This window comes from Lathyrus oleraceus, chromosome 3 (assembly GCF_024323335.1).
Source record: "Lathyrus oleraceus cultivar Zhongwan6 chromosome 3, CAAS_Psat_ZW6_1.0, whole genome shotgun sequence".
Classification (NCBI taxonomy): domain Eukaryota; kingdom Viridiplantae; phylum Streptophyta; class Magnoliopsida; order Fabales; family Fabaceae; genus Lathyrus; species Lathyrus oleraceus.
Window position 1 is genome coordinate 129,498,231 of NC_066581.1, and position 13,988 is coordinate 129,512,218.

The following is a 13,988-nucleotide window of genomic DNA, read 5'->3' on the forward strand; positions in this document are numbered from 1 at the left end:
GCCAATGAGACACTCCTAGCAGCTTCTAGGGAAAAAAACTGAATTCACATCAGAATGAGAGGGATCCAGAGGTTGTAGAGGTATGAGACTGCATGTTTGAAGGAATGCGTATAAGGATTAAGTAGTAAAGAATGAATGAAAGTGGAGAATTCCATTAACTCATTCTAAATATCTTTGGGTATGGGATGAATGACCCAATTTCTTATCGTATTCACCTGTACGCATAAACTTTAGTGTGGTTCATATCCAATGACTTCCAAGTCTTCTTCATCTTCTATTATCATACCATTTCTCTTACCTCAGTCTCTTGTTGTTAGTCGTAGTGGGTTGAGCTACGAAACCTCTGATTTTCTCATTGCATGGTGAGAATACGTAGGCACGAGAATTCAGAATCTCTGTAAGCTACCATATTTATTGCTACCCTATTTATTAATCCTACCTTATTTATTATTTCTCCATTCATCAATCACTACCATCTTTTTGAGATCAAACAATACTTTCCCTTGGATTCCATGCATACCCTTTTAGGACGATATAGTGGCAATCCATCTTGTGAACCAAGAGATGTTTGGCTACGAAACCAAACACTTCATTACTTCTTTTTTGGCTAAGACGCCTATTTACTCTTCGGTTCAAAGTTTATTCCTTCATGGATCCAATATAACATTCTTCTTTGGTTTCAAATTGTTTGTTCCCTACAGTGATATACTATTCCATGTACTAAACAACACTGCAACTAACCCTTGAAATTGTGTTTGTCTTATAAGTCCATATTTCCTAGGAAAACATCTCTCTCTCTTTGTTTCCACTACAGTTAACCCTTGAAGTTGTATTTGTCTTATCAGTCCTTGTTGCTTAAGCAAAAACCTTTTTGTTTCCACCATTCTATTGGTATAATAGGTTTCATCACTGTCAATCTCTCATTTGTTCTCGTGGTTCCACGAACTACGAGTGCTTTTAATTTCTCTACACGATGAGAATATGTAGGCACAAAGCTCCGAGTCCTTGGCGAGCACAATCCTAATTATTTCTTCCTCCTTAGGGAATCATCCATATCCATAAACTATTCGCTACCTTCATTCAATACCTACTACCTTCATTCACTCCATGTGATATACTGTTATCTTTGAGCCAAATACACTATCTCTTTGAGCCCCATCTCATGTCTTCTTGTGAACAAGAGTTATTTGTGTTGTAAAACCAAACACCTAATTCTCTCTTTTTTCGGCCATATAATATATAGTGGCACCATGCTTCCAGCTACCCCACATATGGTTAACGTAAGTTTTACTCTTGGGTTCAAATTTCATCCCCTTTTGGAGTTTAAATCATATTATCCTTTGGTTCATACCACACCTTGATCACAACTTCTTTTTACCTCCCTCATTACTTCTATGAACTACGGAGCTCTGAATTCCTTATTGAACTATAAGGATGCGTAGGCATGAGGTCCCTAATCCTTTCTGAGCACTCTATCTACTCTTTCCTTTCCCTTATCCTTTCGCGAGTAATCCTTTAGATATAACACCCATTCAAGAAAATAACAATCAAAGTGGTTCCTGTTGAGTACGATGGATCTTAGGGGTGTTAACACCTTCCCCTTGCATAACCGACTTCCTTACCCAGATATCTCTTTCCCTGGGTTTTATCGATGTTTTCCCTTTCCTTTGGGAATAAATAAAGTTCGATACGAGTCTGTTGTATGTTCGAGCGTGCGATGCGTTCGGTTATATTTCCGCTAGCTTTAGTAACTACTTAGGTACATGTAAAAAACATTTTATGGTGTTTTATCAAATTAGATAGCACTACTACAAAATAGATCTTTCGTAACACCAATTTTACAATGATCATCGTTTTAACCGTGCTACTTAAGTACATAACAACCAACTCCCTCAAAACAAAACTCTAATAACTTTTTCAATCGTCTCTCTCAAAACGAAACCCTAACAACTCTATCAGTTGTATATCTCATATGGAAACCCCAAAACAAAACCATAATATCAAATATTAGCCAATGGGTATTTATAGGTTCGTTTTCACTATTTTTTTTTCAAAATTTGTTTCAATAGCTTGTTTCATAATGTTTGAACGTTCTGCTTGTTTTGACTTGTAGGTAGGGATGCTTATTTCAATAAAAAGGGTGAAGCTAAAGTTAGCATTGCAAACTTGTGCCAAAGATCCAGAGTGACATGGTTTGAACTTCCTGCTTGTTTTGACTTGTAGGTAGTGATGCTTATTTTCAGGAAACACATTTTAGAAGATAAAAACGTAAATGAAGAAGCACGGTATACTAACCAAGGTCTACCCATAGAATGGATAAGCAAAATATATTATCCCATTTAAAATGTCATATGAGATATCTCAAAGGGGTAACCACTTGACACTCTCTAAACTAAGTATGTCATTTCATGGCTTTTGTTTCTCAAATTGAACCAAATAACATCAATGAATTTATTATTGATGAACATTGGCAACTTTTATACAAGAAGAGTTAAATCAATTTACAAGAAACATAGTTTGGGAACTTGTTCCTAATCTCACGACTAATATAGTGATTGAAACCAAAAGGTGTTTCACAACAAACTGGATGAAAATGGTGTTACAATCAACCAGATGGCATAGATTTAAATGAAACATATGCTCTCGTAGTTATATTAGAGGCCATTTTTATGCTTCTTGCCTTCTTTTACATCATGGGTTTTAAACTTTTTCAAATGGATGTTAAAAGTTAATTCCTAAACAACAACATCCAAGAGGAAGTATATATTGATCAACCCTTCGGTTTAAAAAATATTTATTTTCTTAACCATGTTTCAAATTGAAAAAGCTCTACATGGTTTAAAACAAGCCCTTCGCGCATGGTATTATTGTTTGAGAAATTTTCCACTTGAATTTTTTTTGAAAGAGGGGAGGTTGATAAAATTATCTTCCTTAAATAACATAAGCATAAAATTCTCCTTTTCAAATTTATGTGGATGATATTATCTTTGGTGTTACTAATGAATCTTTGTGTAAGGATTTTTCTAATTTCATGCAAAGTGAATTTGAAATGTCTATGATGGACGAGTTTTGTTATTTCTTTGGACTTCAAGTTCATCAAATAAAATAAGGAACTTTCAAAAATCAATCAGAATATTTAAAAGAGCTTATCAAAATATTTAGGATGCAAAATTTCAAAGAAATTTCAACACCCATGTGTACATCATGTTACTTAGATAAAAATAAGGGAGACACGTTAGTAGAATAAAGTAAGTATATAGGTATGATCGGTTCCCTTCTTTATTGGAATATAAGTCGTCTTTATATTGTATTTAGTGTTTGAATGCATGCATGATTCCAAACAATTCCCAATGAATGACACCTACCTGCAGTCAAACCGAATGAGGTATCTCACTAGCACATAACACATTGGTTTATCGTATCCTAAAGAAAAAATAATACACTTTTTTTTGTTCTCCCATTTCGATTTTTCAAGATGTAAAATGGATTATAGAAGTACTAGTGAAACATGACACTTTTCTAAGTAACTCTCTTGTTTCTTGGTATACTAAAAAACAAACAAGTGTTGCATTATCCACAATCGAAGCGGAATATGTTAATGTATGATTTGTTGTGCTTAAATAATTTGGATGAAACAACACGTAAGTGATTATTGGTCTCATAAAATGTCCCGATTAAGTTCCACAACACTAGTGCTATAAATCTCACCAAAATCTGGTACTTCATTTTCGAACTAAACACATTGAGAATATGCATCATTTTATTAGGGATCATATTCAAAAGGAGAATTGATTGACTACTTTTGTAGATTCATCTAATCAACTCACATACATTTTTACTAAATTGTTACCTAAGGAAAAATTATTGTTTTATAAGAACTAAACTAGGTATTCTGAACCAATCATGCACGGGGTAATTGTTCTATATCAATTTTCTACATGTTTTCTTGTTTATTTTCTAACTTTTTGATATTTTTAAAGAGAGAGAAGTATACTCTCAGGGCACTACAACAAACAAGACCTTAGACAGCGCTTTTTTTAGCCTTAGACAGCGCTTTAAAGCGCTGTCTAAACCTCCGCTGCTAAAGGTTTAGACAGCGCTTTTTTAAATCTTAAAAGCGCTGTCTAAGCCCCCCCCCCCCCCCCTTAGACAGCGCTTTGGCCAAAAGCGCTTTATAAGACCCTCTTATTTTAAATTTTTTAGGTATACCTTAGACAGCGCTCTTGAAAAGCGCTGTCTAAGCCCCACCCCTTAGACAGCGCTTTGGCCAAAAGCGCTTTCTAAGACCCTCCTATTTTAATTTTTTTAGGTATACCTTAGACAGCGCTTTTCAAAAAGCGCTGTCTAAGCCCCCCCTTAGACAGCGCTTTTTACAAAAGCGCTGTCTAAGGTATACGAAAATTTTTGAAGCTTTTTTTAGCCTTAGACAGCGCTTTAGACCAATTGTCATAACAACATACCATTATACAAGTCCACGATAACATTATATTCATAATTCACAAAACTAACCAATATTCATAATTCACAATACTAACATCAATCTAACCTTTTGTAGTAACATAATTTCAAAGCAATCGATTATAAATAAAACTAACAGAGTCAAAAAATGGGAAATAACTAACAGCAGGACTTTGACTAACAGTTAAGTTTTTTTTTCTAATTTCATAATAACCATGACTAACTAGTTCTCTAACTTAACCTAACTAATTTTAAATTGATTTGACAGACTTGTAACTAACAAAACAAACTAAAATTTTAACAGCAGAACTTCCAACCACAACAAACCTTCATAGAAGTAACGTGCAAATCCAGCTGAACTGCAAGCTAAGGTCCAATTTTGACTTATCCCTGCAAGCAATACAACTATTTTAACTGATGGAAATAATTAATAGAAAAGCAATTCACATATAAAATTAACTTGCAACTAACAGAGTTTTAACAAAAATCCTAACAACCTGCCCTAACATAACTAACCTGCCCGATCCGTTGCCCGATTTGGTTGAGAATACCATGTATATAACAGTGCAATCAGAAGCTTTTCTAGTTTTTTCATTCCTCACCTTCAATCTTCACTCTTCACTCTCAAGCTCTCTACCCTCATATTCAGAATCGGTTGCTTTTTGCTCAAAGATTAGAGCTCATTCTTCACAGTTCATCTCTGAGAAGCTCACTTCACTTCCCTCTCGCGTGACCACTTCGCCACGTAACCACCGCAGTGATGACTCTGCAATTCCATAACACAGTTCAGAAGAGTTGAAGAAGAAGAAGAATCGCAATCACAGTTGAGAAGAATAAGATACATAACGAGTGACACAACAAGAGGAAGAGAAGCTAATACCTGCGATTCTCTGAAAATCCACCGCACCGGAATTCTGAGCCGGATTGGAGTTGGATCCAAATTCGATCTTCCATTCGCAATTGGTGTTTAACATTAAAAGTAATCTGTTCAATTATAAGGCATTAGTTGTCAAAAGTTACTAACAATGGAAAATCCAAGTCTTGAGACATGAGAGTTTGGGCAGTCAGCTGTTAACCTTAACACCATCCAACTTCAAACATAATTATGATTTTGAAAATATATAACAAAAGAAGCAGAGAAAACAAAGAACAAGAGATAACCTGAATCCGTGCTCCAGTAGAAGCTTGCATACTCTTAATTGTTTCTCCTCCTTTACCAATTATAAGGCCGACCTAAGAAACCAAATCAACTATAAACAAAACACTGTAGAAAGTACATGGGTGTACATATTTCGGGCAACTTTGCATTTACAAAATCAGTTGAAAACAACTCTAACCAGTGATATTTCACTAACAGGCCAAAGTTACAGTGATTCCACAACATAATTAGAGAAAATTTAAAACAAACCTCAGCAAGGACTTCATTGATAAGTTTCTCAGCAGAAGCAACAACATCGATTCTCAGCATACCATGATGTATTTTTTTAGTCATAATCCCTACAATGTTACTTAGGTAAGAGAAAAAGACCCGGATAAAATTAAGCTTACCTTAGCTATTTCATCGGGTGCAAGGGCACCTTTAATATCTTGTTTATTTGCTAGAATTAGTAAGGATGCTCCAGATAGTCTCTGTCATATGTAAAACAAAATTAATGACATTTGAAAATACTAGTAGCTCACAAATATCTAGAGAAGAGCAGAGTATTCATTCGCGATGCCATCTGAGCATCCTAAATAATTAACAGTGAGAAATAAAACATTTTGTTCAAGTTCTAGGGAATCAAGATAACAAATAATGCTTTGGTTCTTGACCAAAATTCCCAACGGATTCACTATGGGCAACTACTCTACTTGGATGCATTAGTACAGAGGACACACAAGTCTTTCCCAATCAATAGATTAAATAAAGGGATATGAATTGGTATGGCTAAAATGTCTGAATATCTTCAGTTAAGTACTGCATGTAATTAATTTGTTACTGACAAGTAATAACTATCTGTATTGAACAAACCTCTTCCTTTAGAAGGTTATCTAGCTCCATTTTGCAATCATCCAACCTTCTAAGATCTGAACTGTCAACTACCCAAACTAAACCATCTGTTTGCTCAAAGTAGTTTCTCCAGTAAGATCGAATTGTTTTTTGGCCTCCAACATCCCATATATTTAGAGTGTACCTGCCATTGCCAATTTGGATAAATGCCCCAGCATTCTAGAATATAGTAAATCAACGCAAGAAACTCATCAAAACAAAGGCTAACATATGAAGAATGACCTGGCATGTTGTGTAACTATAAAGGGAAATCAAAAGCAATTTTTTTTGTAAATGGAAATCACAAGCAAATACTTTCAAAGAATTTAAAGCAAAAAAACTAACATGTTTTAGAATATACCACAATCAAATTAAGAAGCAATATCATGTGTTTATCCCCATCAAACAAAAGAATAATACTTTGCCACAGAAAAATGCATAAACCATGTTCAGTTGAAACTTTAACGAAGCTTATTCTTATTCACATATTCCCAAAAAATGATGACTAACATAATTAGCAATCGACAAAAATAAAAATGGACAGCAGCAGAGATATGCATATATAATTAAAGTGATTTGTGGGGTGAAAATAAAGCAAGGTTTTACTTTTGGTAGGCGATGGTTTTGATGTTGAAGCCAAGGGTAGGACTAATGACACTAGTGTCCTCCCCATTAATCTTCAAAACGATTGTAGTTTTTCCAGAATTGTCCAACCCACTGCATATAAATCTCAACTATTAATTAATGTAGTAAAATCTAGAGCAAAGAAAAAGGAATTGGAAGCTAAACTTACACCATAAGAATTCGCATTTCCTTTTCCTTCTTTTTGATTTTTCTAATGATGGTGAGAAGACCCATTCCTAGAGAGAATTTTGTCACAACATCGCCGATTTCACAGTTGTTGGATACAAATTCTGTCACATACTACATATAATCGAATAAAGTAAATCAGTGGGAGAAAAAACTAACTTGTATGATATCACCCTCAGAGATGTCTTTTGCAGCCATTCTATTGTCAATAATTGCTGGAAATCAAGTGGGTAAGTTGCAACTTGAATTAAAGGATGGAAAACAGTAGAGAAATTAGAAGAGTGTCTTTACCTATAATACAACACAAGAAAGTGCATAAATAAACAGATAACAGTTGAGTTAATAAACAAAAAAAAAAGTTTGTAAAGTAAAAGCAAAAAGTGTTAAATGAGAGTAAGAAAAACCTCGAACCAGTCTGTAAGCATCTCTTCTGTATTCTTCTTGCTCATTTAGGTCAAAATCAAAATCACTGTGATTGGGATTATTAACAATTGGCCACCATTTCGGCAATTTCCTTTGAACTGCAACCTTATTGTTCTTCAAAGACCGCTTAATCGGCGCCGTAACGCCGCTCCTGGAACCCAATCCAACAACCACCTCTTTCCCTCCAAGACTCCGGTCTCTGCGCACCATAGATTTACCATAACCAGACGCGTTTCGCCGCCACGGCGCTAACCTAGAAACCAATTCAATCAATACTCTAAAAACAGAAAACGCTACGAGAGTCAAAGCAGCTGAAGTTCCGACGAAGTGAATAGTGGAAGGCCGGCACGAAACGACGACTCTGCGATTTTCGTCGAGAGTGAACAAGGTCTGTAAATCGCGGTATGCCGCTTCACCGGAGGAAACGAATTGACGAATGTTGGAATGGAAGGAAGGGAAGATTGTGAGGTCTATTACGGCTTCGAGCTTGGGTTCGAAAGAGGTTGTGGTTGTGGTGGTGGTAGGGATGGAAGGTTTGAGTTTGTTGTGACGGCGGCTGCGGCGGCGGATGCGACGGCCGAATGAAGCGGTGACGAAGCGGGAAAAGCATGGTGATGAAATTGGAGAATGATAAGGAAGAGTGGAAGAAGTGGGAGAAAAAATCGACATATCAAATCGCTACTACACATATGTGTTATGGTTTTCGCTGATAGGGTTTCAACATTCGCAGGAGGGAAAACAAAAGAACAGAGAACGAAAATTGAAATGGAGTCTGAAATTTTATTTTAATTAGACCTTAGACAGCGCTTTTGTGGAAAGCGCTTTCTAAGGTATGCCTTAGACAGCGCTTTCCAAAAGCGCTTTCTAAACCCCCCCTTAGACAGCGCTTTTGGTTTTAATTTTTTTTTTAATTTAAAGACTTTAGACAGCGCTTTATCAAAAGCGCTGACTAAGGTCTATATTTAAAAGCGCTTTCTAAAAGCGCTGTCTAAGGGGGGGTCTTAGACAGCGCTTTTAGAAAGCGCTGTCTAAGACCCCCCCTTAGACAGCGCTTTCATTATTTTTTTGGAACATTTTCCGTGTTTTATTTTAATTTTAACCTTAGACAGCGCTTTCTTTTAAAAGCGCTGTCTAAGATGCGCTGTTAAAAGTCATTTTTGGCGTAGTGGGGGGAGTATCTTCACTATTTTATTAGGGGCAGTATCTTTGCTATTTTATTAGGGGGAGTTAAAACATCATTTCTTCTCTAACTATCTTGTAAAGTAACCTTCTGAGAGATATTTTGTCATCATAAAAAAGAAGACAAATATAGTTCTATGTTTGAAAATGTTTTGATGATTGACTCAACACACCCACCCACCCCCCCCCCCCCCCCCCACACACACACACACGCAAAAAAAAGGTTTCTAACTTCACCCTTTAAAAATATTAAATAAAACTTTAAAACAACAAAAATAGTTTTAACACTTGCAAAATATATTTTGGTGTAAAGATAATCATTTATGAAGTGTTTCTCGCCCAATAATCAATTATGGACACCATGTATCGATTATGAGGTGTATCTTGTTGAGTTATATGGATACTATGTAATCAATAATGCTGCACATATGAGCAAAACTTTCCTAAAACTTCTTATTATAACTGACTATAGTCATGCCATATTCAATTATCGGTCGATTTTTGGATTTTTCGTTGTTTCCTTTTTTACGAAACTATATGACATCTCAGCTATATATAAGGGTCTGGTTAATAATTTTCAAAACCTTTTAAAAAGTATTTTCTTTTCACTCACCCTGTTTTATAATTTTGAAACACCTTACATATATTTGTGTGTCAAGAGAGAAACTCCTACACATAACCGTGTGTAACCCCTATTGTTATGTTGCTCTCAATTGTAAAACTAAGGGAGACTTTTTCTCTTGAGCTTGTAAGATATAATGGTTTCAATTTGAACCTATCATAAAATTTTGGTGTAAAAGTTGCAAGCTGAACCTATGACAAAATCTTGGTGTAAAGTTTGTTAGCTGATTCTCTGATAAAAACTTGGTTTATAGTGGAAAATTTCATGGTGTTATTGTTAAGGATTGGACGTAGGCCTTATGATTTTTGGACCGAACCAGTATAAATTATGGTGTGTTATTTATTTAGTTCTTTATCTATCATGTCCCCCATTCTAATTTCTACTTAAAACTTGTTTGATAATTTATTTATTTTACATTTTATGAAAACTTTTCAAAATCACAAGTCACTCCCTTTTGTGTTTTAAGTCTCTTTTTAAACACAACTCGACCAACAATTTTATCACAACTCAACAAAATAGTTTAAAGACGACTTTGGCGCTAAGTAATCCTAAAGAAAGTTTTGCTAGAGAATTACAACTCACCCAATGAATGGAGACAACTTTGGAAATATATTGATATGGGCTTGGACATATTTTCTTGATATATTTGTTTTTATATATTTTAGATAGTTATATAGTTTAGCAAAAATTTCATTGAGAGAGAGCTAGAGTGTTTCTAACACCGAAGGTCTGTCGAAGTAAAATAGTTGAGGACTGAGAAATTATATAAATGAAGTTATGATTCTACACTTTCTAAATAGCTACCATAGTCATATTTAGATAGTTTTTTCAGGTTGGGGTTAGATTTGTAAATTATGATGTATTCTATAGGTTTGATATGATCATGTTGTCATGACTAGTTTAATGAATTAAACATATTTGATTTTTACTCTTTTTCTTTAAGCATGTTATAAATGTAGCATGCATGTGAATATATGAGGTTTCGAGTGGTCTAATATATTTATCACAAGGGTAAATATTATTTATTCCTTGAAGGACATGATCGCTTATAACATGATATTTGCATATAATAATGTTAAGAGGTGTTGTTAGATTTATACCTAGGATATCATTTATCATGAGCTAGAGTATATATATATATATATATATATATATTGAAGGACATGATTGCTTATAACATGATATTTGCATATAGTAATGTTAAGAGGTGTTGTTAGATTTATACCTAGGATATCATTTATCATGAGCTAGAGTCTATATATATATATATATATATATATATATATATATATATATATATATATATATATATATATATATATATATATATATATATATATATATATATATATATAGATAGATAGATAGACGTGATATTCACATATATTATTTAAGCTTAATCATATAGTATTTTTTATTAGACTGATATATATCATAGAATAAATAATACAATTGATATTGTGATGTAATCTTAGTAGTGGATTGCATTGTTGAGCTCTAGGTGATAATATGGATTGATGGTTCAAATGTGTATAATTGATCATTGTAATGCTGTAACCATAATAGTTGCATTCTAACCCCAACATTCTTTATTAGTGATATTATCTTAGTTTACTTCCTCTTATTTTATGCAAAATACATCGTTCAAACAAAACTCATTTTCTCCTTAAACTAGCAATTGTTATGCATAAGTTATATTCCTTATTCCATGTGGATTAAATAAGTTTTCTCGTTATATTGTGATTTTTGTTGACACAACCACTCCATTTTTTTATATTGTAAAAAAAAAAGTCCTATCAACAAACTAGTGTCGTTGTAAGGGAATGAAAAATTATAATTTATTTGTGATTATTTTTTAAATCAAATTGTAATTTTTTTTCATAGTGTGTATATTTTTATTTTATCTTTCTTATTATTACTAACATATTTTCTAGTTTATGAGAGACAAAAATTTAGTTCTTTTTTATCATGAAATTGAAAGGACTACTCGCCGAAATCTAAAAAAAAAAGTAAAACATGCAAAAACTTCCACAATGGACTATAAACAACAACATGATCTTGAAGTCATCAATAAGAAAAAAAAACAGTAATGGAAAAAACTGTGGAAATAACACTGGGAACAACAACCACAACATTACTGGTGGTAATAGAATGCCATGCTTTAATAAATAAAAGATATTAGCTAATTTGGGACGACCTCCAAATACAAAGACAAATGAAGATGAGAACTGAGTTACTTAAAATTATTTATGCTATCCATTTTATATGCTTAGATCATAAGGACTCTTACACCCATATGTTAATTGCAATTAAGTTCTGTTTTTACCCTTTCAAAACTAACATAATTTATTTGTAGAGTCAGTTTAGTTGTATTTTTGAGTTATATCATTTTATTCTCTCAATGTATAAATACTCTTGTAATATTCTCAATTCAAAATTAATGCCAAAATTACTATTTATCCAATATTACTTTATTCTCTCTAATTCTCTCTCAACTTCATCTTCCCCAATTTTCCATCTTCCACCATTGTCAAACCTTCAATTTGAGTTTTATGTTCTAACATTTGGCATCAAGAGCCTGGTTATCGATCCTAATCCGTTGCAACAATGGTAACCGTTTCCAATGATCGAATTCCCACCAATCTCCCGATTCTTGATTTGAAGAACTATGATAAATGGGCTAAACAAATGAGGGTCTTGTTTGGTTATCAAGAGGTGCTTGAGATCGTCGTCAATGGAGTTACACAATTAGGGGCAGAGGCTACCGACATTCAAAGAGCTACACACAAAGAAGAGAAGAAGAAGGATTACAAAGCCCTATTCTTGATTCATTCGTGTGTTGATAACGACAATTTTGAGAAGGTTGGCGATTGTGAATCGACGAAGCAAGCATGTGAAATCTTGGAGAAAGTATATGTCGGTGCCGTCAAAGCGAAGGTTGTAAGGTTACAAACTTACAAGCGACAATTTGAGTTAACACAAATGGAAGACAAAGAAACGATCAACGACTACATTACACGCATTACCCGGTTAGTTAATCAAATCAAATCTTGTGGGGAAACGATTCTTGAGCAGAATGTTGTATCGAAAGTATTGTGTTCGTTAACGCCGCGTTTCGACAACATAGTTGTGGCTATTGAAGAATCAAAGGATCTAACAACTTTGAGCAAGGATGAATTATAAAGTTCGTTAGAGGCACATGAACAAAGGATGGATGAGAGAGGCGCTGACAAAGCCAAAGCGGAGATTGCTTTGCAAGCGCGTTTCAATGAAAAGAATAAGAGGTCGGAAGGAAAATTTGCGGCGAGAGGTAAATCAAATTTTCAGAATTTTGGTTCAAACGATTTGTAAAATTCAAAGCATTCGACGAGTGAAAAGGCTGAAATTAGCTCCAAAGATAGTGGTCATAGCAATGGTTTTAAGAAGCGTGATGTGAGTAAGGTGCAATGCTACAAGTGCAGAAAGTTTGGACACTTTGCAAATTCGTGTCGTGGTAAATCAAATAAGAATCACAATAATGAAGCCAAGGTTGCTAGGGAAGAGGTAGATGATGAGGACACACTTCTAGTAATGATCACAGAGGAGAGTTATGGCATTACGGATGTTCCGGGAAGCAACTACAGTAGTGACAGTTTGCGAGACAGCAGCTGTACCGTTCCAGAAAATAGCGAGAAAATGCATTCGGATCGAAGTGCATTGGTTACCGTTCGTGATGGAGTCCAAGGGAGAGATGAGTGGTACTTGGATTCCGATTGTTCAACACATATGACGGGTCGAAAATATTGGTTTGTGCAAATCAATCAAGCGGCAAAAAGTAAAGTCAAATTTGCCGACGACACCACTTTAAGCGCCGAAGGGGTAGGAGATGTTTTGATCGGAAAAAGGAATGATGGACATTCAAGGATCAAAGATGTCTTGTATATACCGGGAATTAAGTATAATCTTTTAAGCATTGGCCAATTACTTGAAAGAGGATACAAAATTCGTTTGGAAGACAAGATTTTACGCGTTTTGGATTCAAATGGTGTGTTGATTCTAAAAGCGCTGATGGCTGCCAATAGAACCTTTAAGGTTGAGTTAAAGGTTATGGAGCATCGTTGTCTAGCTACCGCGACAAGTAGAGATGAGTGGTTATGGCATTACCGTCTTGGTCACCTTAATTTTAGGGATCTAAGAAAGTTGTAACAAAGTGAAATGGTAACGGGGCTGCCACACATTAGTATTCCAACTGAATTGTGTGAGGAATGTGTGAAGGCTAAACAACACAATAATGTGTTTAGCAAAGATGCGGGTCGAAGAACCAAAGGCTTACTTGAGGTGGCATGTTTCTACGTTTGCGGACTGATGCAAGTAGAGACGTATGGTGGCAATCGATATTTTGTTACGTTCATTGACGATTTTAGTAGGAAGCTTTGGACATATCTTATCAAGAGAAAAGATGAGGTATTTGGAGTTTTCAAGAAATTC

At 34.7% G+C, this 13,988-nt stretch overlaps 3 protein-coding genes and 1 long non-coding RNA gene across 5 annotated transcripts; 1 reads left to right on the forward strand and 3 right to left on the reverse strand.

Annotated features, from left to right (window-relative positions):
• Positions 1 to 4,767: 4,767 nt before the first annotated feature.
• Positions 4,768 to 5,759, reverse strand: LOC127128982 (uncharacterized). Its single transcript, XR_007806107.1, has 4 exons — positions 5,620 to 5,759; positions 5,339 to 5,442; positions 4,975 to 5,224; positions 4,768 to 4,848 (listed from the first exon to the last, which is right to left on the reverse strand). It is a non-coding gene; the product is annotated as an uncharacterized LOC127128982 (long non-coding RNA).
• A 170-nt stretch (positions 5,760 to 5,929) lies between these two features.
• Positions 5,930 to 7,351, reverse strand: LOC127128983 (ADP-ribosylation factor-like protein 2). Its single transcript, XM_051058323.1, has 4 exons — positions 7,281 to 7,351; positions 7,094 to 7,204; positions 6,470 to 6,632; positions 5,930 to 6,087 (listed from the first exon to the last, which is right to left on the reverse strand). The coding sequence occupies exons 1-4, from the start codon at positions 7,343 to 7,345 to the stop codon at positions 5,968 to 5,970; spliced, it is 459 nt and encodes a 152-aa protein (XP_050914280.1). The 5' UTR covers positions 7,346 to 7,351; the 3' UTR covers positions 5,930 to 5,967.
• A 116-nt stretch (positions 7,352 to 7,467) lies between these two features.
• On the reverse strand, positions 7,468 to 8,417 carry LOC127125760 (uncharacterized). 2 transcript variants are annotated; one of them, XM_051054580.1, is made up of 2 exons: positions 7,702 to 8,417; positions 7,468 to 7,588 (listed from the first exon to the last, which is right to left on the reverse strand). In XM_051054580.1, exons 1-2 carry the CDS (start codon positions 8,387 to 8,389, stop codon positions 7,545 to 7,547), a joined length of 732 nt encoding a protein of 243 aa, XP_050910537.1. In that variant the 5' UTR covers positions 8,390 to 8,417; the 3' UTR covers positions 7,468 to 7,544. The 2 variants fall into 2 exon arrangements, with proteins under 2 accessions (XP_050910537.1, XP_050910538.1); XM_051054581.1 differs by having other exon boundaries at positions 7,501 to 7,588; positions 7,709 to 8,417.
• A 4,314-nt stretch (positions 8,418 to 12,731) lies between these two features.
• Positions 12,732 to 13,706, forward strand: LOC127130025 (uncharacterized). Its single transcript, XM_051059109.1, has 2 exons — positions 12,732 to 12,824; positions 12,882 to 13,706. The coding sequence occupies exons 1-2, from the start codon at positions 12,732 to 12,734 to the stop codon at positions 13,704 to 13,706; spliced, it is 918 nt and encodes a 305-aa protein (XP_050915066.1).
• Positions 13,707 to 13,988: the final 282 nt, after the last annotated feature.